General features: G+C 36.0%; 1 protein-coding gene across 1 annotated transcript in view; it reads right to left on the reverse strand.

The window, feature by feature from the left end:
• vipr1b (vasoactive intestinal peptide receptor 1b) overlaps positions 1-15,354 on the reverse strand; it is a 51,765-nt gene extending 36,411 nt beyond the window's left edge. Inside the window, exon 1 of the mRNA XM_026200457.1 lies at positions 14,965-15,354. Within this exon, the coding sequence (XP_026056242.1) occupies positions 14,965-15,021 (57 nt within the window). The 5' untranslated portion in view covers positions 15,022-15,354. The remainder of the gene's footprint in view (positions 1-14,964) is intronic.
• Between the last annotated feature and the right edge of the window lie 8,986 nt (positions 15,355-24,340).

The raw sequence follows: 24,340 nt of genomic DNA on the forward strand, positions 1-24,340 counted from the left end.
TGTCAGGAAATAAAAGATGGGTTCAAATGTGAGGTTAGATGGTAATTTATTAGATGTGAACAAACAAGCAAAGTCACAGTAAACAGATAGTCATGGGTGCAGTGATAACAGGACTTCTTGGTAATGCAAGGCTGCAGTGAGCAAAGACGCATAAATCCAACCAAGAGACAACGGGTGAACCTAGTAACCAATCAACAGTAGTACACAAAATGACCAGAGGGGGCCGATGCATCTATGAACCGTGACATTTTTAACCATTTAATGCAATCATGCTGCATAAAAGTATTAAGTTATTTCAATATAACAGAATTCTGTAGGTATACAAACATATACTACTTTCATTTCTTTGTGTCATGTTTTTGTATTTTTGTATTTTTTGTATTTATATGTTGTATTTAACAGCATTCAGTAATGCAGTTGACAGTGGCAGAAATTATATATATATATATATATATATATATATATATATATATATATATATATTTTTTTTTTTTTTTTTTTTTTTTTTCACTTTTTGTGCATCAAATAATATTTTCACACTTTTTGCATATTTTGACTTGACATTACAGTTTGAAATTACAGACTGACTAGAAATTTATCAGAATAAAAGGTTCTGTAAAACAATCATAAAAATAAACTAAATTGTAATATTACATTAATTTGTTATATTGCTGCTTTATGTTAAACTGCTTTAATTCCTCATCAATCTACATTCCAAACACCATAATGGTAAAAATAATAATAAAAAATCTTGCAAATGAATTAAAAAATAAAAACTTAAATAATTCCATTGCATAATATTCATTCCCTTATCTGGGACAGTTTAAATTGATCCCCGGAGTATTCATATTGTTTTTAGATGTTACTACACTTTGAGTGAAGTTAACCTGTGGCAAATTCAGTTAAATGGATATGATTTGGAATGGCACACACGTCTTAATAAAAGGTTTAACAGCTGATAATGCATAGCAGAGCACAAACCAAGCCCTGAGGTTAAAGAACCTCATAAAAGCTCATAAACTGTTTTTTGTGAAGCCACACTTCTGGAGAAGAGTTCAGAAAAGCATTCTGCTTCATTAAAGTTACACAGAAGCATGTAATCTCTGTTAACCTTAATGGAAGAATATTGAAACAACCAGGACTCTTCCTAAAGATGGCCTCCTGGTCAAACTGAGCAACTGATGGAGAAGGGCTTTGGTTAGTGTGGTGACCAAGAACCTGATGGTCACTCTAGTTGAGCTCCATGATCATATATGGAGATAGGAGAAATCTACAGAAGGAAAAACATCACTGCAACACTTCACCAATCTGTGGTTTATGGCGGTGTGGCAAGGCTCAATCCTCTCTTCAGAGAATACACATGAAAACACACTTGTAATTATCAAAAAACAAAAAACACCTAAAGGAAGCTCAGACTCTGAGAAAAAAAGATACTCTGATCTGATGAACCTCAGTTCTTAACATCATGTTTGAAGGAAACCAGCCCTGCTCATCACTTGCAGAGTACCATCCAAAAAGTAAAGTGTGAGGTAGAAGCTGTTTTTCAGCGGCAGGGTATGAGGGACTCGTCAGGGTAAAAGAAAAGCTCAGTGCACTAAAATATTGAGATAGCCTTAAAGAAAACCGAGTTCAAACTATTCAGAGCCTCAGACTGGGCAGAAGGTTCACCTTCCAACAGGACAACGACCCTAAGAACACAGCAAGAGTGGCTTATAGACAACTCTGTTAATGTCCTGGAGTGGCCCAGCCACAGCCTGGGATTGAACCCAGTCAAATATTTCTGGAAAAACCTGAGAAATGTGCATCTGCCCTCATTCAAACCGACAGAGCTTGAGAGGTGAAGAGGTAAGGAGAAGAATGGCAGATAATTGCCAAATGCTGATGAGCAAAGCTTGTCGCATCATACCCCAAAAATACTTGAGCCTGTAAAGGTGCTTCAGCTAAATATTTATTTAAGGGTATGTATACTTATGCAACATACTTATTTCAGATGATGCAATAAAAGTGTGGCTTTTATTTTTAAAAAAATTTACGAAGTTGTCACAATTCACTTTTTGCTTTGTCAATATGAAGTGTAGATAAATGTGGGAAAAATAGTAATTTAAAGCTGTTTAACATTAAACAGCAACATAAAATGTAAAAAAAATGATGGGGTATGAATACATTCACAAGGCAATATATTCAAAGCTGATTTCATGGGCTCTTTAAAAAAAAAAACACGGTTTTAAAATATCTTGAAGAGAAGCTCTATAATGACATCTACATGCTCTGTGACATTGTGAATCATATTTAAATGATGGAGCAGCAGAAATGATGCTGAAAATATAGGTGCTATTTTTACTCAGTTTCAGCTGTCACTCTCTGGTACTTTGGTGCATGGATAATAGGGTCAGCTCAGTGAGAGGCTGCTTCACTGCCATCATCAGCCATGCGTGCAACTATAATCCCCACCAGCAGAAGATTCCATCACACTTTTATTGCATCATCTGACCTTGTGTGGCTTAAAACACTGTCAAACCAGGAGTGGAAGGGAAGAGTACACAAAATAAAAACACACTGACCAACAGTACTTATCTTCAGTTAATAATTGCCTTCTTAGTCTAAAGTGTACTACTCAAGGATGGTAACATTATTTGGTTCCTTGAGAATGCACGTTTATGTTAGATACATTTCTATGCAGCTTCTCCATCTGAGGTCATAAAAGAGATTAAGAGGTTGTTTAGAGTGAGATTAGCCTAAATTACAATAACAGTTTGCTATACGTCAAATAATAAATATGCCAAGTTTTCACAAATATTTCCTCTCAGAGTTACATCAGATAATAGAGGTGCATTCCTCCTTACTCTGCATTGGTGTACTTATCAGGTGCAGGGTCCATTGCGGGTGAAAGCGACCTAATAAAGCAGAGGTTCAGGCATCGGGCCGATCACTGATGCATTCCTGGCAAAGTGTGGACACTCAGCTTCACATATTTCTGTTTATGCTCAAATTATCTGTGAGGGTTCAACTACACTGAAAAAAATTATAAACGCAACACTTTGTTTTTGCCCCCATTTTTTTTTTTTTTTTTGCATGCATCATCAAAGCCCTCAAAGATCTAATTCTTTTTCTATGTACACAAAAGACCTATTTTACTCAAATATTGTTCACAAATCTGTGTTAGTGAGCACTTCTCCTTTGCCGAGATAATCCATCCACCTGACAGGTGTGGCATATAAAGCTTATTAGACAGCATGATTATTGCACAGGTGTTCCTTAGGCTCGCCACAATAAAAGGCCACTCTAAGATGTGCAGTTTTACCACACAGCATAATGCCACAGATGTTGCGAGTTTTGAGGGAGCATGCAATAGGCATGCTGACAGCAGGAATCTCCACCAGAGCTGTTGCCTGTGAATTTAATGTTTTAGAGAATTTGGCAGTACATCCAACCAGCCTCACAACCGCAGACCACGTGTAACCCCACCAGCCCAGGCCCTCCACATCCAGCATCTTCACCTCCAAGATCGTCTGAGACCAGACACCCGGACAACTGCTGCAACAATCGGTTTGCATAACCAAAGGATTTCTGCACAAACTGTCAGAAACCGTCTCAGGGAAGCTCATCTGCATGCTCATAGCCCTTGGGGTCTGGACCAGACTGCAGTTTGTTGTCAAAACCGACAAATCCTTACATTCAATGGCTTCTCGCACTTTGGAGAGGTGTTCTCTTCACGGATGAATCCTGGTTTTCACTGTAGGGCAGATGGCAGACAGCGTGTATGGCGTCATGTGGGTGAGCGGTTTGCTGATGTCAATGTTGTGGATCAAGTGGCCCATTGTGGCGGTGGGGTTATTGTATGGACAGGCGTATGCTTATGGACAATGAACACAGATGCATTTTATTGATGGCATTTTGTATGCACAGAGATACCGTGATGAGATCCTGAGGCCCATTGTTGTTCCATTCATCCATGACCATCACCTCATGTTGCAGCATGATAATGCAAGGATCTGTACACAATTCCTGGAAGCTGAAAACATCCCAGTTCATACTCCCATACTCACTGGACATGTCACTCATTGAGCATGTTTGGGATGCTCTGGATCGGCATATGCGACAGCGTGTTCCAGTTCCTGCCAATATCCAGCAACTTCACACAGCCATTGAAGAGGAGTGGACCAACATTCCACAGGCCACTGCCAACAACCTGATCAACTCTATGCTAAGGAGATGTGCTGCACTGCGTGAGGCAAATGGTGGTCACACCAGATACTGACACCCAACCCCCCCTCATAATTCACAAATTTACTCAGAATACAAAGTGCACACACACAGCAGTGAACACACACACACTGTGAACACAGACCCAGAGCAGTGGGCAGCCGTTTATGCTGCAGGTGCCCGGGGAGCAATTGGGGGTTCGGTGCCTAGCCCAAGGGCACTTCAGTCGTGGTATTGTCAGCCTGAGACTAGAACCCACAACCTTAGGATTGGAAGTCAAACTCTCTAACCAGAAGTGAAATAGGGCTTTTGTGTACATAGAAAAAGTGTTAGAAAAAACAAAGTGTTTATCATTTTGTTTAGTATATGTAAGTGGATTCTCTGCTGCAAAATCCAGTTTAGGCTGGATTGCTGTGTTTTGGAACATGATAGTGGGTCTAAGATGGTCATTAACTGGTCCAAGCCTTGTGTTTTTACATTTTTTTTTCTCAAACAGCTTATTTCCAAAAATATCAGCTCGTAATCCACCTCTCACTGTATAAATCTAGCCTACGCTGGATTAAGATGGTCTAGCTGGTCTCCCAGTTTGGCCAAACTAGTGTTTAGCTAGTTTAGTTGGCTGGCCAACAACCCTCAAAAAACAATAAACAAAACCAGCTTTGGAGACTAGAAAACCACTCTGAGTAGTTTAAGATGTTTCTTTTTTCCAGCAATGGATACAGACCTTAGTAACACTAAAGAAGTCAGCCTGTGAAAATGTCTGTGCAGGCAACACTTCTCTTTTAGCTTTGATAAAGAGTATATTCTTCCTAAGAATCTAAAAACAGTCTAAATGGTTGGTATTGATCTATTTATTTAATGTCAGCCGTGCAGTGGCATTTGAGAGAAAGAGACAGAAGGACGAGGGTTTGTTCCTTAAACAATGACCATGCGGTGACTCAGACCTAGACCTTGGGGACAGAACATCAACCACACAGCTTCTCATTTACACACCAAATGAGAAGCACTCAAGGAAAAAAGTACAGCAATTTTAGAGATCAGATTAGAGACCTGGTTCACTGCATAATAAATAAATAAAATATATATTTAATTGCATTAAATCTCTGAAAATAAAACATTTGCATTAGTTTCACAAAGTTGCCCAGGTTCTTAATATTCCGAAAAGACCTTAAAAATACATGCTGTTTATATTGAGGATAATCTGGTCTTTATTTGCATTATTATTAGTCAATTAAATTAATATATTATTGATGTTGTATTGATCATGTAATCATCAATCAGTCATTATTAGATTAGTTAAAGCAATTAATGCTGGTCATTACCTAAGAACTTTGCCTCAGTAAATTCCTAATTAGCTGCTTTTTAATTAATTGATTAGGGATGCAGAATATGGTCATGCGGAATATGGTGCTTTGTATTAATAAACAGCCAATATAGTGATAGGCATGCTAATAAGCAACTAGTTAATAGTGAGAATTAACATTTTAAAAACCTTTTGATCAGAAATTAGATAAAATAAGCAAGATAAAATATAGTCAGCAGGTCATTTTTGCTAAATAAACCCCTTATGGATAATACAAGACCTGATAAATTAATTTTTGCGATAATGCATAGCTGGATGTACATTATGTTTAGTTTGTCGGTATCAAAATAACAAGACTGTAGGTCTGTGCATGCTTTGATCCAGCTTAAATCCTCAACTAATACCACTACACACAGCATGCAGGGCTAATACACACACAGCTGAGCTGAATAATGAAGTCCTGTGCCTCAGCTAATTTATCGGAACATCTGCTGACCTCCGGGACGAACCTGCTACGCTCATTCCTGAGCCAGATAACAGCACCGCTCTGCTCAAGCCTGTTAGTGTAAGTGTAGACAGCAGCAGCAGATTCTGCACATAGTGAGAAAGTAACAAATGGCAAATTGGAAAGCAGATGTTCCCTAAAACTGTCTAGTGCAGTGTTACAGAGCTGGCTGAGGAACACGGATTCGTTAACAATTTAAAGGTGATATGTGTAATTGTTAAAATATTTTCTTGATTAATGTTTCACTTTTGGTGAAAAAATGTAAAAACATGCTATATGCCATCCATATGGGTGATGTGCAGTATTTATAAACTCCAATTTTATGCATCAAATCAAGACAAGTCTGCTTTATAGTCAGTTCTTCCACATGTACAGTACATACATACAGAGAATTGAAATTGCGTTACTCTCAGACCCATGGTGCATTCAGATAACACTAACAGTAGAGCCTAAAAATCTAGATCAAATATAAAATACAACTATATAATAAGTGAACAAACACTGCAGATAAAAAGATTTTGGTGCAAAAAAAGCTTATTCAGTCTGAACCACTCCACTGACCACTCTGCTTATTACTTTGCTTATGGCAGAGTAGCCACAGCATGCTGCATATTTCAACATCACGACTATTCAGAAATACTTAACAGTGTTTTGTCAGGAATAATGTACTGCCAGTGAACTATTTCTTATAAGTACTACAAGAACAGAAATATCAAATTACATTGGTATTAACATATCATGTAATTTTACTCCTCATAGAAAAGGCTAATCTCTTGGACACTAATGGACACTGTTTTTGTCAACAGCAAGGTCATACAGTTATCTGTTTGAATTTGAAGCAATAACAAGTAAATGTGGTATATTATAAGTATAAACAAAGTCCTTTTAGGCAAGTCGTGACACTCGGCCGCCAACTTGGCAATGCTTCCGGGCAGCTATTTCAGACTAACAAGAGCAGGCTCCTAACTAAATGAATGGGCAGAGAGTCTGAACTCCACTTGCACTGGTCACTGGGTAATAAAAACTGCATGTATAGAAACAGCAGTAAAATATGATAAAAATCGCTGAAAATTTTGTATGACTTTGCCCCAAAATAAGGTCTAAAACGCCTTTTTCCCACAGATTATACTTTTACTACGCATGCGCAAGGGTTCCTCAACTGTGCGCGTACGTCAGTGGAACCAGACGATAGGCTTAAATGTTTCCCGGCTTGACTTTTAAAAGCAGGTGACTGGCTTTCCAGTGGGAGGGGCGGGACATGTGCATACAACCGCCATCTTTGCCGTTACGGGTTTTCCTTATATAGTTGAATGGAGGATTGAGGAAGTGGCATGTCTCTTATAAATTGTCTCTGGTATAAATCAACCATCTATCAAATATGAAGGGTCTTATAGCAGTTAGACCTTAATCAAGAGGAAACAGCTCTATAACCATAAATGTGATTAACAATGATCACGTGACAAACTTTGTCCGATAAAATAAAAAAAATAGAAAAACGTTCTACTTCTGTAGTTAGTTTGGGGTTCAGTCTTTTTCAAGCAACACCTTTTATAATGCTTTTAGGTAAAAGTGCACTCAGTAATTTTTTTTATAAAAATGTTGGTCCCGCAGGATAGGGACAGGTTTAGTGGTATGGGTAGGTTTAAGCATTTGTTAAGGTATAATGGATGGGTCAACAGTGTAATTATAAATGTAATTACAGTAATTAATTACAGATGTAATTGCATGCAGGTATTTTTTTAAATATAAGTACAATGCAAAAACATGCATGTACACAATAAGAGCATTGTATCAAATTATTAATGTAAATGTACGTATATAAGTCCAAGTGGGACCAAAATGCTTTACACATAAAGAAATGAATAACATTTCTGAACAATATGTTTAAATGTCTTACCATGAGATGAGAACTCCAGTCAATCAATAGACTAATATACTGTATGATATTTTGCATGATTTTTCTTTATAGTCCAAATGAATTAATTAAAAAGCAATGATTTTCTGATAGTTTCAAAAGCTGAAAGAACTCTGATCTAATAAAGACATGTGACAAATAGGAAAGCTAACAGAAAGAAATTACTGTCCTGCAGACGATTTCTTTTTGTAATTTTCAGTATTCATTCATTCAGTTTTTCATCCTCAAGGTTGAAAAATGTATCCTGCCCACACAGAGATTCTTTTTTAAATACTAAAATCATGGACCAGTGCATCAAGGGAGCCCCATTATTTTAGTTAATGTTTTTGTTCTCTGATTTCTTAGATGATCTTTCAAATGTACATTTTGAGGGTGAGCATGCACTCCCACATGTCTCCACTGAAAAAGAAAAACATGTTAATGCATAATCTTCCTTGCTGTCATCTAATATTTCTAAAATAAATTGTTGCAGGTTGTTTGTTCCATTATCTGGAAGGTTCCATTTAATATTTTTCAAGCAATTAAAATGATTCAATAAATAATCAAATAAATACATAAATACACTTCTACTAAAGACATGGGGCCGGATAGTGCTGGATAGTTAACTGGAATTATTCTGATGAATCTCATGTCTATAACTCACAAGGGAAGCTAACAAAACAAGGCCAATGACATTGAAAGTATAACAACAGAAACACTGATCACCCCATCTTGTAAATGGTCACAGCACAATCACTCAAAAATCAAGGGACAACCTCGACTACTGACGTTTCCCTAATTTTGCACACTCACTGCATCCTGAGATTCTTTCAGTCATTTTCTCCATGATTTTGGATTCGCAAGGGGCTGCCGGTTTATGTAGTGCTGGTTTCTTTACAAGTATTTGGAGAGACTGTGGGCTTGTTATGTACTCTGTTGACCACAAAAATATTGTTGCTGGCAAAAAGCTCAGAGCTATACTATTTACGAGCAAAGAGGGAAGGGGAAGAGCATATAAAACCTAAATAAACAGGAAATACATCTGTTGCACACTCACACTGCTGCTGTAAGTAAATCCCCCAAGTTAATCAGTCAGCAGACTATGCAGAGTAGAGTCATAAATGACCACCCCAGAGACAGCCATAAACTTGCTGCATGTTTGCTGCATCTGCTCTCTGTCACACCAAGAATTTAGATAAGAGACGTTTTTGGGGAATTTTCTGCCACTCCATAACACTGAGAACCCTCAACTACTATATAATAACAACACGTCAGGTTTTGTTATTATAAAACTTTTGTATATGACCAAAGCATGACACCAGTGTTCGGGGGAGTTTCCAGCAGCTGTTTAAATGACTTCACACTAAAACAAACTTTATAGGCACAGAAACATGTCTACAAAACTATCTAGACAAGACCAAACCAGCATTGGTTTAAATGTGGATATGTGGATAAATGATACAGACAGAAAGAGAGATAAACAGACAGATAATATCATATAAAATAAGATAAGATAAGATAAAATAATGTTATCAATCAATTTGCCATACTCACACAAAAAAATAGGTTCTTCAGTGTTTTTTTTGTGGTAGTTGTGGTGCTATATAGCACCGGTAATTGATTATTTTGCTCGTAATAATAAGGGAAGAAATTTAAGTGCTATATAGCACCTATAAAAAACCTGTAATGGTTCTTAAGCAGTTCTTTGGAGTGTTTAAGGTGCTATATAGCACCATCTTTAAAGATATAGATGTAGCACTTAAAGTGGTTCCCCTATGATTACGAGCCAAAGAACAAATTTTATTGCTATTTAGCACCATTTTTTAGAGTGTATAACACAGGTCCCTATGATCTAACTGGATGGTCTCATCCCATTCCATTTAAGAGCCAGTTGCGCTCGTGCTATGGTGGATTCACTATTTACATGGCAGAATTTGCAAGAGCAATGACTGAACGCGTCTCCAGAAAGGAAACTGACAGCCCGTGTTGCATTTTTATATTTATGTAGCCAACACAATAATAATCTTTTACATCGTAATCTTTAATATTTGGCATGTTTGTGTGCTGCTGCGCATCCCTGTGAGTGAAAAGAAGCAGAGTGTACCTGCGTTGTCGACCAGCCGATAGGTACATATTACTAATGTGCTCTTTAAAAAACAAAAAATAAAAATAGGTTACTGTGCCATTGATTTTAGACCAGGTTTTAGTTGGTCAATGGGGCAGTCTATTTCAGTTTCCTGAAAATAGCAATGCGCCAACAACGGGCCTGAACATACCTCGTTTTCAGACCAGCACATCCATAGGCACACAAATGTATGCAAATGCATTTGCTATTTAAACAACATGGCACAGGACGTGAAAATTATAACTGTGTTGGGCTGAAACTAGCAAAAAAACATTGTAGTGATGCGCGGGTCGTCTCATAACCTGCGGGCCCCGCGGGTCGGTGCGTGGCGGATTAAGAAATGGGCACTTTGTTTGCAGAGCGAGTTGGGGCGGGTAACTAAAAACTAAATTTTTAAAAATCCAATTAAGTTGCGTGGAATTTAGAGGTGGAAATTTAGATTCTTTCAAGTGATTCGTTTATTTTCAGTTCGTTCACCAAAATGATTCGTTCGGATTCGTTCACTGATTTGTTCAGTGACCATTTCTTCATATTACACAAATACGCCACAGCAGGTGGCGAAAAAGAGTGTCTTGTGTTATGTCTTAAGTCAACGAACGTATTATGATTTGGCTTTATTAAAGTGTGTGTATGATCGCATTAAATAGTCTTAAACAGTTCTGATGAACAAAGCAGAAGGTTTTCTTGCATAATTAAACATTTAATTGTTTGGTCAGACAGTTCATATATTATATATTCACATTAATAAAAAGTTATGTTCTGTATGCTAAATACGAAAACAAGCGTATGTCACCAAAACTGCGCTTTGTATCTGCTGATTGCTGATCGAGATTTACATGCTTGGCCGACTGTCCCTATATACTCTCATTCATTTCATTCTCGAACGAGAATGAGATTCTTCATTCAACTCGTTTACCTACGAGAAGATCGTATTCGTTCACTACATTCAACAAATCACATGCTCTGTCACATCTTGAGTAACTCTTTGACAGGATGAAAAAGTTCACAGAGCTGTTCACGAGCTGCGCATGCGCTGCTAATAGCGCCGAGTTCGTACGCTGCTGTGGCGGGAAGAACTTCAGTGAACGAGAAATATGAGTCAATGGATTCGGTGAACGAGAGCGATTTGTTCACCTAAAATATTCGTTCACGTACGAACCATCATTAGTGTAATTCCCTAAAGCCTATATTAAATATTTGGAATGTATATTTTCATATTTTATTAGGTTCTTTGATAAAGTTACAGTACGAAGGTCTAAGCAGCAACGTTATTCCGTGATGTCCCCGATGCGGGGGCGGGTCGGGGCGGGTCAAGAAATGTTACTTTATTTGCGGGGTGGGCTGGGGCGGGCCAAATAATTGCAGAAAAGCGGAACTCGCAGTTGGAAAAAAAGCTGACCCACGCATCACTACCGCATTATGCCAGGCATATGATAGGACCCATCTTAATTCAATTCAGTGTATTATTTGAGAGGACAGCCATTTGTAGTGGTATCTGACACCATCAACTGTACTCATTCAGTCCCATAATGCACTGCAATAACAAATGTACAATGTATATTCGACTCAAAGGTTAAACAATACCCAAAATGCACTGTGAGGGTTTTAGCCAAATGAATTACTGAATCTTGCCATAAGATGGTGAAGAAGAAGGTGACTGCAGTTGAATTATCTATTTTCCAAATTAAATAGATTAAATAGTTTAATGGCACTTTATACATGCTAGTTTTCATGACTGAACATACATAAATCATAAATCTTTTCATTACTAATGGAGCTGCCAGCATACTAAGTTTTCTAATAATAATTAAACAGCAATCACAAATTGCATAAGTGACACCCAGTGTCTGTCACTATTAGTGGACTAATAAAGGGAATAGTGAATGAGGGTATAGGGGGTGATTTCGAACACAGCAATTGCCTTGCACATATGGGTGCTCTGATTGATAGACCATCTCAGCAACCTGAGAAACATGAAACTCTAAGTGAGTGAAAGACATTAAGCTTTTTATTTCACACATGAACAGCACTATAAATATAGTGGGTTATACAGAACACAGATGAAGGACGTTGTCATGGTGCTTGAGCAATAGGTGTCTCACCTCTATTCTTCATGAGTAAGTAAGGTGGACAGAAGTGCATTATGGGGTTTGGGAGTTGGTGGGAGTGTTCTTGGGAGAGGGAGTGAACAGATAGTCAGACGACTTGAGAAAATCTAAAGCTTCCTGAACTAGCTCTTCAGAAAGTGAGTAACTCTCTGTGGGGAAATAAACTTATAATCTGTGGGGAAAACTTTCTCCACACACAGTCTGCTGCCTAAAGCATTTGTTTCTTACTGTGTAAAGACACGACTGGGTTCAAGCGCAAAAAAAATTACCTAAGAGAACCCTTTTATCAAAATATGAATCTAGAAATTCTTATTATATCAAAGCACGTTGATCCTTTTTTACAGCAAACAAGAAGGCATAGTTTTGCATCAGGAACGCTGCGTGCTGCAATAAAACCTCATTATCATGACGCATGTATATCTCCAGCTGTGAAACTCCTCGTTTGTTTCCTAATGGCCATTTTCTTGAAAAGATGAGCAACTGCAAATGAAAGCAATAATATTTTTTGTTCTTAAAAGCAATTGTATTATAATGAGTTTATCTTTCAGGTATAATGTTTTTTTTTTAAACATTTGCTGATAACTTTTCAGGGAAATCTTATTTTAGAACTAGTTTTACATAATATGCACTTTAAGCAAAATCAAATTCTTTGAGGAAAGTGGAAATTTGTTAATATGTCACACTTTATTTCACAGACTATCAAGTGAGAAAAAAAAACTAATTAAAACTGAAATAAATATGAGTGAAAACTATGTAAACATTAAAAACAACAACTAATAATTACGACAAAATACTAAAATTTTAACTAAAATTAAAATTCTCATGAAAAACTAATTCAAAATTATAAAAAATATAAAAGTATCTCAATGCTACTAGAATAACCCTGATTTAAATGATTACAAGTCTGTCATTTGAAAATTGTCTCACGCATAATAATTATTTTCTTGTCTTTAAATGTTTTTCTCCAGGACCATTAGAATTCAGAAACAGAGTGTCAAGATTTTATCATCAGTTTGAAAACAAGCACCATTAAAAGCTTGCTGACCTTAAAATAAAGAAAATTTGTGAAAAAATGCAGTGGCAGATGACATCCTTAAAAAGACAGCTTAAGTTTCATTTCAAATGTTAAACATTTTACATCATTTGGAAAACTGCTGATAAGAACAGGAAGCCGAGGTAATGCCAACTAGCTATCTATAAAGCAAAGCACAAATCTTAATCAAACACTACAGTCCTCCAAAGGTTAAGAGTATTTAAAATCCACAGATTCTTATATCACACATCTCAATTACATGCTGTTAATGTGTCGAAATTTAAACAAATGCATTTAAAAATACACTTTGACACATCTACCGCACTGCAACTGGTTGCTCTCAATCAAGTGTGCTGGTTTTCTACATTGTGAAACATCCTCTAACATGCTATTCATCATGAATTCCCATTTTTGCTTAAATAAATAGCAGCAGGACTGTCTCCTAAAGAATTCTTTTAGCTGAATTTTGGTACATTTCATTCCTGAGTCAGTAGCAAAAGGTCTTTTCATTCAGGTTGTGACATCTAGCAATGGTGAGGGTGGCAGACCACTGCGGCATTTATCAATAATTCAAGAGGGTGAAGTGTGCGAAAAGTGCAGATAAGAGGCTTTTGTGAACACTGAAGTGTATGATTTACACTATCAGCGAATGCTTGGGGTTACAATTGCCATGTGTGTCATAATTGAACCACAACTCTACGACATTCTGGTTTTGCAAAGTGCCTAATTTTTCTGTTAATAAGAATATTTGTGAATCTCATGATTTTACATGGATTATTCTGCATGTAGATAGACAGACAGACAGACAGACAGACAGACAGACAGACAGACAGACAGACAGACAGACAGACAGACAGATAGACAGATAGATAGATAGATAGATAGATAGATAGATAGATAGATAGATAGATAGATAGATAGATAGATAGATAGATTCAGCACATATCTGTTTAGATGGACACAAGCAGTTTATAAACGTGGATTTGGCCATTTGATATTAAAATAATAAATTAATAAGTTACTAAAAATACAATTTGCATTTGAAACACTTTGAAAATATATTCATATTAGAAAGTTAGATAGCAATAATAATCAACAGATCATAATAATAGCTATTTAAATAAAATCTCAGCCTAAAGTTCCTGTGGGAACCTATTTGTTGTTACTTTATATAGCTTGTAAAATGGGCAATGAATAAGCCTTCGCTTAGGTGAGTGTACGGAGACGTGCTAGTGAATCAATAAAATGCGTAAAAATCTATAAAACAGACGAATACATGATGGGGAATTAATAATATGACCTCGCGTGGTTAAACATGTTTATTATTGACGCCTAAATAATTTACAATTTAAATTTAACTCAAGTCATTTTCTACGTTAGACGACTCCTCGCTATCTGGACAGGTCCTCTCACCCCTGCAGGAGGTTAAAAGTTTTACACGTTTAACACAAAAAGTAATCACGGGTCTCTTACATGTTATAGACATTATAAATAAATTGCTAAAGTCCACATTATCATGCCTTTTTAAAGTAAAAGACTGCTCCTTCGCTCGTGTCGTGTGTCGCGCGCACTAGCTACTGCATTCTCTTGAATCAGCATCCAACTTCTTGATGGCTTTCTAGTCACATTCATGGTTTTTACTAAATATGCGAGGTCCATAATGTTATATCCCATCAAATAGATTTAACATTAAAACGTAACCACGCCAACGGTTTGTCTGACTGCACGTGAAACAATAACTAAATGTATACAGTATGCTATTTAAATGACCATAACATAAAACAAACACTTACCGGGGAAAACAAGGAGCTCAGTGTTGAAACCAATAAAACCAATTTTGGGGCGTCCATCGCAGCTGCTTTTTCCTCCGTAAATGTTCGTAGTAGCCTATAAAACTTTGAAATCCATAAAGTTCTCCTGCTTTTCTCACAAGCGCGTAAAAGTAAACTCAAAACTGTCTCGTCGGACACGGTGTTGACAGAGGAGCAAAACCTATCAAGTTGAGATGAGGGAACATCACAGCAGTCGTGCAGGTGTGTGGCTCTTATCGTCGCTCGAGCCGCTGACAGTTCAGCGACCAATGAGCGAATCACAGTCAGACCACCAGAGGAGCTTTACAGCTTCACTACTTGTCTTGCGAGATATTGACAATAAACGAGACAAAGACTGCATCACTCTTGTTCGTCATCGGCTTACGAGTGTCTTTGTTGCGTCAGTGCAAAAGCAATAAAAGAAATCTGAATGTGTCTGCTCTTTGTGTACCCCTGGCTGCAGTAAATTACTCTTGTTTGAGCTTTTTTGGTTAGCAGGAGGATGCCATTTCATAAAACTGTTTAATTATCACGGTATACAAAATATAGAAGGGTCCTTTTGTAAGAATTACTTATAATTACGAAGAAAAAGTATATTTAATTTCATATTTCAAAATATGTTTTTAGGTAAAAAGTGTAAAGTGCCTTAATTCATGGGTATCTGACATTTAAATTAATTATATTCTCTCATCAGTTTGAGTTAATGTAATAATTTACACAAAAATGAAAACTTTAACTATTCATTCAATATTTATATAGCCTAGCATTATTTTAGCTTATCTGATGGAGTTGTCTTTAATATATCCTTAAGCAGAACCTGATTTTACCAAGTGCAACATGTTCCTGGATCAACATCTTTGTCCAAACATCCTGAGAGGATGTTCTTCCACGAAATAATAATAAAAAAAAAAATACATGCTAATTATGCTTTCTTTGTCATTAGCAGACACATCTTATCCAAAGTGACTTTTAACTCTATAAATTGTATAATAATTGCTGGCTCAACCTGAGGTTAAGTGCCATTCTCAAGGAAAAGGCACTGATTGATTGGGAAAAGTCATCTGATGAATATTCAGAGACCAACTAATGTAATTAAAACACTGCTAGAATCCATTATTCTGGATGCATGTTTATTATATAAGTGCCTTGATTAATATGTTGTTATGTTCCGTTTCACAGAGTGATCCATCTCAATGCTGATTTATAGTCTCTGTACTTTTAAATAAGGAATTGCTGCAATTAGTTTAAGAGAGCTTTTCAACAAGAACAATTACTGATTAACAGCATTAATTCAGGTTTTGCTATTCATGTCTATTACTGTTTGTGTGTACACACACACACACACACACACACATGCATATATACATACATACATACATATCTGCCTATCTAGCCATGGTCAAGTTTCTCAATTAAATTACATATATGTTGATTTATTGATATAACAATGGTTTAGAGATAAGATTATCCTTCATTTGTGAGCATGTGATGCTGGATGCAGCTGGTCTTGTGATAAATAAGCTCATTTCTGTGTCTTAGAAGAGAGCTCATTCTAATAATTTTTCATTTAGACTAACTAAATCACATTCGGAGAAAAAATACTCAGTGAAATATCTGTTGACACCACTGAGGATCAGCCACCCCACTTCTGATTGTTCAGTGATTGAAATGCTCTCCTGTGCATGCAGTTATTGAGAAACCTCCATTCTGAGCATGCAGCGTTTTTCCTGAGGCTTATTATGCATGTGACATCTCATCAAACAGAATCAGTCGATCTATTTCCTGAGGACGAATGTCTGAATGCTCATTCATTAAAAGTGCGGAGTTAATGTGCCCGAGATCACATTACGGCTGCTATGTTCATGCATACTTGTTTACAACTACTGCTATCATTAAATTACTCAAATGTGGCTTTCAGTGATGTACAGCATCATTTATGTAATTGATTCAGTTACACAGCATTTCAAATTTTATTAAGAAAACTTTACTGGAAATGTAATCACCCCAGATGTAGACATAGTTTGTTTCTTCATCTGAGTATATTTGGAGAAATTTAGTGTTATATTACCAATAGATCATCTGCAGTGAAAGGGGTGCTGTCAGAATGAGAGTCCAAACAGCTAATAAAAACATCACAAGTAAAATGTGTTTTTAATAAATAAATGCATCAGGACGTTTAAAAAATCCAGAATTTTGCTTTCTCTCATCTGAATCAGTAAAGAAATACACACACTGTTTGCACACAAAAAACAATTTTAAGAGTTCTAAACAAATATGTCTATAATTTGTGATGTGTGAAGACAACAGGGATTGAGTTTATTATGGATTGGAGATGGAAGTATTATTATCATAGATTATAGAGTGGTATAATTTTAGCCAGAAGTTAAAATCAGTGAGATGGTTTAATCACCTGAACTCTCATTCTGACGGCACCCATTCACTTAAATGCATCAGGACTACTACATGTAATTAAAACAACTAATGTAATTAAAACACTGCTAGAATCCATTATTCTGGATGCATGTTTATTATATAAGTGCCTCATATCACTCATATCCAGTGAGCAAGTGATGTAATGCTAAATTTTTCCAAATCTGTTCCAATGAAGAAACAAACTCATTCTGTCAAAATTTTTCAGCAGATTTTCATCTTTGGGTGAACTATTCCTTTAACAGGAGTGACTGACACAACTGTGCATTGCATTACATTGTAGTGTTAGTCACCATATAGTTTGTGCATTTATTGTTCTTAATTTAGTCTCATACTATCTTTACAGCTTTTCATATTTAGCTTTATACCAAGCAATTAAAAGGATAATACATAAAAATGTTGCATTATAAGGTCTTACCTGGGTTTATATGCAAGACACATATTCACTCTAGGGTTTTAGTTACTTGAAAATGCAAAGCAAATGAGAATCTTAACTGCATAACCATTCAAGGGATGGGTCAGCAAGGGAAGGTGTATTCTTATGCAGATTTTTACCTTTGGGTTCCATTATACTCATTCAGATCTGACTGAAAAAGATAGGGCACAATTTTCCCCTACCTACTGAAAACTCTTGACGTTCATTTTTTTCAGTGCTCATGGCTGCGAAGAAATCGCTATTTACAAAACAAACATTTTGGCAACACTTTCAGGTGCCACACCTAGAAAAGAGCTGTTTTATAACTTCAAATTTTGCTAATGCTATCTGATGTTGCTAGATTTTCATTTCACTGAAGCACCACACTCAGTCACAAATGTCTGATTTTATTAAAACACAACTATAATAACAAATAATAGGCTAAAAAACAAATGATGCGACCCAGGTTGAAATTGGGAAAGCATACTAGAATACTACCTGATATTTCAGAAACATAGTATGAGCAGTGTTACAAATTGTACAATGGTAAGAAAAAGTATCTGAACCTTTTTCGTTAGAATGAGCTGCCACCATTAAAACCTGGTCCCCTTATAACCCAGAAGTGTTGTTTTCTGGTTGACGTCACAATCGTTTCATCTGTTCAGATGAAGATCTAAGGGTTTGGTACTGTATGTCAAAAGCACTCACTCAAATTGGCATATATTGATAAATTATACCTCACTGGGCTCATGCTAAATATAGATGAGTCTGCCTTCTATTTCCATGCATCAGTTACCCAGAGCTCCTCAAACTTAATGGCCCAAGAAGCCTTAAAAAAAGCTTTGTCACTCAGTATAGCGCTTGGAAGTTAAAAAACTAGACGGGAAGACTTCACGTTTTAATTGACATGCCCTTTCACGATCATGACCAAAATGTGGGCACAAGATGACTTTCTGGAAAGTTCCTGTTTGCCATATTCCTCAACCAATCAATGAAACCTGTTTGGATCAAGTTCATTTGAGGCTAAGGAAAGTGTGGGAATTCTAAAGTGCCAGACATTTTTTTCAGCACCTCTTAAAAAAAAAAAAAAAAGCATCTGTTTCCTTTTTAAATTACCACAGAAGTTACTTTAGAAAGATTCATTTAAATCTCGGATACGTCATTAGTGATACTATTCAAGGCTTCTGTAAAAAGTAACCAGCTTGTTTTGCAAGTGTATGAGTGGAAGAAAATGTGCCAGTCAGTAATTAACAAAGTTAGTTGTGTTCAGGCAGAAAGTCATTACTCTGTTTAAAATCAAATTTTGCAGTAGGTGCCAACATTGTTTTTTTTAACAATCGCTTAATTGTTAAAAATTATTAGGTGTCAACTTAATGATCCCACTGAAGTTATCAGTAACAATGAATAGAAACGCTTTCACCAGTAGTGTAAACAATCTGATGGAAAGCAGAGAATTATACTTTACATACTGACCTTGTATAGCCTTCATAGTCATGTATTACATTAGACGAAAGTGTAGCAGATGACATTTTTTATGTAAGAACTTTAACATGTGAGCAGCCTGTTCTCTTTTTACAGTCATTTCACAGTACATTATTATGCACAAAAAAAAACTTCTGTTTTGGAAAACTGGCAAGCATAGATGACAAATTGTTCATAGAGTGGAGTGTGCAATCCACCAAGAGCTTATGAGTGTGTTAAGATTAATGTGTAATAAATAATGTATTTGTATTACATTTAACCATAAAATCAGTTGAAAGCATTTATTTAATTTGCACTTAATTTACACTTAATTCGCAACTGCATGCCAACTGCGAATATGTGTTTTGTGTTTTGTGACCTCCAAAACAAAGTGTTAGCAGATTAAACAGACATTTTACTATTGCTCTACTGATAGTCAGTTGATATGTAGTTACAAAGTTACTTATAGTTAGTAGAATGTCTAAAGTGGACTATCAAAATAAAGTGTTACCCAAAACAGTTATACATATAAAAATATATATCAATGTTTTTTTGTAAATATTTATGATAAACTTTTTCATTTTTCTGAGTGAGTCATAATTCAACTGATATGTTTTTTTAAAAAAAAGATTCATTAAGGGGACAAAACAAGTATCTTCTCTCTTTATGGTTTTATAAAAGTTAATTATTGACACATTCACTTAAATGATTCATCAAATCACTAATTCATCCACAAATGCACAGTAGTTTATTTTGCAGTGGCTTCATTTGGAACCATTTTCAATGGCACAGCAAAAATAGACGAAGTAACTCCTGTGTCCAAAATGTTAATATATAGGTCTATCAAAGCAACATCATTGTGATTCTGGTCTTGTTATATGTTTCACAGGGACTGTTCACAAGTTTCTCTTTACAAAGAACCTCCCATCATACACAAATCGCACCTATAAACACAATTAGACTGGCTACAGGGCACAAATGACCACAGAACTGCTGCCATGGCAGAACTTTCACCTTGTCTATTTTTAGAAGTCATTTTATGTGCAGTAAGCACACAATTGGAGCTTAGTGGACAATCAAGTAACCATAATAATATGTGTTTGTTTACAGAACGAGGCTGAGGAATGAGGAGCCACACAGGAGACATTATAAACCATGTGAAAATAGGGTGCTTTGGAAAATATGACAACCTCGCACTTCACAGCGCCAGTCCAGTACTAAATAGCCTTGACAGCATAATGGACATTCAGAGGTGAATAGATATTTTTAGACCCAAACTGTTCACTAAACATTACTTAGCCAAGTTTGTCTTTAGAAGTAAGGGTTGCATAGCTGGAATATTAAGTCTGTGAATGTTTGAGACGTTCGTAATATATTAAGTCTACTGGTGGAGAAATATGCACCTAATTTTTCAAAAGTTACTCTCATTTGGTTCTCTTTAACCCTAAGATTTTTTATTTTTTTTAAGTAGCACATTTTTTGCAACCCATTCATCTGTTTTTCTATACAAAACTATTTTAAATGAGAAAAAAATGTAGGGCAAGACTAGATCTGTATTCAGTAAAAAATAGTTTTAATCTATAAAAGTGGGCATTATGTACACAAAAAAAAGTCAGAGGACTTGGAGATGTCAGTCAAAAATACAAATAGTTTCAGATAAGCCATATACTTACTGTTTTTGCAGAATTTTAATACAAATTGCAATATGTTGAGGCAGTATTGTTGCAAAAGGGGTTTTGCTTATTCTTAACCTGCATGAAACTTTTTTTATATATATAAAAAAACACACCCAAGAACCTTACTTTTTGTTTTTGATATCAATCCAAAGCAGACAGATGGGTATATGTCATGCAAGGATTGTGATTGAGAATGGATTTCATCCTGGTTTGAGGTCACCTGGTAACACCTCGGTCCTTTTTGAAGTGACAGATAAGGTCAGAAGTGAGAATGATTTTATTCCATGTTGCGACTGTGACACTAAGAGAAGGGAAATGTAGTGCTTCTGCTACCTTTCCAGAGAAATGAGCAGTAAAAGTGTGATCCACGGAAGTCCAGGAGCCAGGGGTGCATACATTTTTTTTCTTATATACTAAAAATGTATAAAAGATCTCCAGGCTATTATTTGGCAACATGTCTTTGATGTTGCTGTTAAATCATACATTGTGGATTGCAGTCATTTACCATTCATCTATTCGCTTCCTAGTGCTACTTCCAAATAAAAGTGGCATCTGCTTTTGACTTTCAAAAGAAGCGACGGATTCTCCCAGAGGTCATTATCCTGCCGGCATGAGAGCAGGACCCCATAGCTGGAGTACTGCAGCTTATTGAGCTTTTCAAGGGTACGGGGAAAGCATGGCCACAGACTGCACTCCTAAACAGCCTATTTATATGAGACTAATTAAACCACAAAGCCTGAACTGAAGCAGACAGCACCTTTATTGTTCTCCTCTGTGCTAGCCAGTGTGTTAAGAGTTAGAGCGGCTGTGTTAGGATTCACCGTCATTAATGTTCTACCACCTGGTGTTAGAAATCCAATGGTACATGATACTGTTGTTCCCTCTAGGTTATGGCAGATGCACTAGTTTTTGAGTCTTTCTTTTTCTATTTTTAAAGTTTTGACAGGAAGCAACTGTCATACAAACTGTTTGCCAACATGCTCAAAGAAATTCCGTTAAAGTGGGACTTGTTACTTGTTGATTCGTGACAAAAATTGCAGCATTCAAAATTGCAGCATTTCCGTAGCCTAAAAATACATCAGTGCAAAGTTAAACTCGATGTTCGCTTTACTTTCGCAACTCTTGCCTTCAAAAACCCAATTGAATCTAACTAGAAGAGCCAAGTTTATCTCAAAGAATGCTTTGAATCCAACGGGCCACTTTAATAAAAATTTAATAAATTCTACTTTTTATGTCTTACGGACCAGAAAGCTGGTGCTCTTGGAGCCACATTCTCAGAACTGAAAAAAAGGAAAATTCTGCGGTACTGCCAGCAATACTTAAAAGATTTACTAAGAGCCAATAAATCTTAAAAGCCCTCAATCCTGGAAGGACTGATATCGACTACTCCAAGTTTTTGAGGAATTTTGATTTTGATAACATGTTGGGCTCTTAATGCTAAATGTCAGTGGCCTTTAATCAGCTTTACTGCCATGAGATCTATATTTCTAGAGCTATAATTCTAGAGGTTAGGCTGTGGATTAACCACAAGCTTTATATGATACCTAAAAGCTTTAATATTTAATATTCAAGATATGTGCACGATATGTAAAAATAATGTTGTAGTCAATGTCTTACGTTTATCTTGTGTTTGCTCTTTTGGAGTGCATTCAATTGTCACAATTTGTAACTCAATCAACTATATATTTTTGTGTTCTCTTATAATTTTTCTCTGTGGCTAAATTGTGAGAATTTTTTATCTAAATTCATTTCAGAGATCAATTTTATGTAAATACTTATGCAAATATTTATAACTGCACCTTTCCAAACCAATAAAAAAATTATATCTATTAATATGTTATACTTTAAATATCTAATATTATAAAAGGAGGTACAAAAATAAACATCATTTAAAAAAAATAATAATAATACTGTTTTGATGATCAAAAGCTTATTTTTGTTTTGACTTTACTTAAATTACTAAAAATGCAAAAAAGTTTTACAAGAGGGACAATAGCTTTTGTTTTCTCGAGTAGATTTTATGCTTAGTATTTTCAGGATTTTTTCTTTATTCTAACTGTGAGCCTGCTGCCAAATTTACAAGTCTAATAAGCAACGCCATTTTGAACTGTTCAGCGCTGCTATTGTTATAATAGATGCTGTTCAACATAAAAGCATGCTTTCCTGTTCCTGATAACACCTCAAGCACAAAATAGCTGAAAATGCTCTTACCATGAGCAGTAAAAAAAAATTTGCCCCATTTTATACTAAGAAATGCTGACGAAGATGTTCATTAATCTGAATTATTATACAGAATGAGGTAACAGCCTCCCACTGAGCGACTTCCTATCTCATTTGTCAGTTCCATTACGATCACAGCGCCTGTAGTTCAGCATTTGTAAGAAAATCTCTAGAAAATAAATATAAAAGGGAGAAACAAAACCAATGAGGAAATTGAATCATTTCTGTACTGATTAAGAGGCCTGTGCCTCAGTATGCAAATAACATTGGGGTTTGACACACTGAGACACATAATGCATTTTCAATTCTTTAAAGAAATTTCACATGATACCTCACATTAAGGCAAAGTACACTCATTTAACCTTAGAACACACTGTTTCTTATAACAAAACATTTTCATATAATATGAGGCCTGTGCAGAGAACTGATGATGACAAGTGGATAAAAGAACGATGAAATGATTCAGTTTTTCAGTAAAATTAATTTCTACTAAATGCCCCATTTGATTAGAGCAGACAATGGCTTACCCACTCGGCTCTGACTTTTGAACAGTAACCCCCTCCAGGCTGAACAAAGTCAGCATGCCCGCAACCTTTTCAGTCATTTGCTACACTAAAATGAAATCACTGCTGTCTAAGGGAACGAGAGAGTTGACAGGAAGAGAGATTTCACAGGCCTTTTGACATAACTGGCCTTTTGCTCTGTAAACTCCATATGAGCATAATTCTCTATGGAATACGATCTCATTCAGGCTGTTGACTTTGATGATTATTTTTTTAACTTCCAAACAAATCCATAGTTCAGAGTGAAAGGGCAGTTTTAGCATTATCAAAACAACCCTTTTAACAAGTGTTGTTAGTTCACCAAAATATAAATGTTCTGACATCATTTGCTCACTTTGATGTCATTGCAAACCCATCTCACACAAAGATATTTTGAGAAATATTTTTGTACAGCTTTTTGGTCAAGGAAAGTCAATGGGGTCCAAACAGTATTGATTGGACCCCATTGACTTTAATGTGTAAACAAACAACACTGAGACATTTGTTTGTATATATATTTCTGTGCTCCATATTTTGAGTAAGCCTTTTAAGGCTAAAGCATGTTTTTCCTTTTTATATTTCTTTTTTGTTTAACTATGCATTTGAACATATTT

This window comes from Carassius auratus, chromosome 24, assembly GCF_003368295.1.
Source record: "Carassius auratus strain Wakin chromosome 24, ASM336829v1, whole genome shotgun sequence".
In the NCBI taxonomy this organism is placed as follows: domain Eukaryota; kingdom Metazoa; phylum Chordata; class Actinopteri; order Cypriniformes; family Cyprinidae; genus Carassius; species Carassius auratus.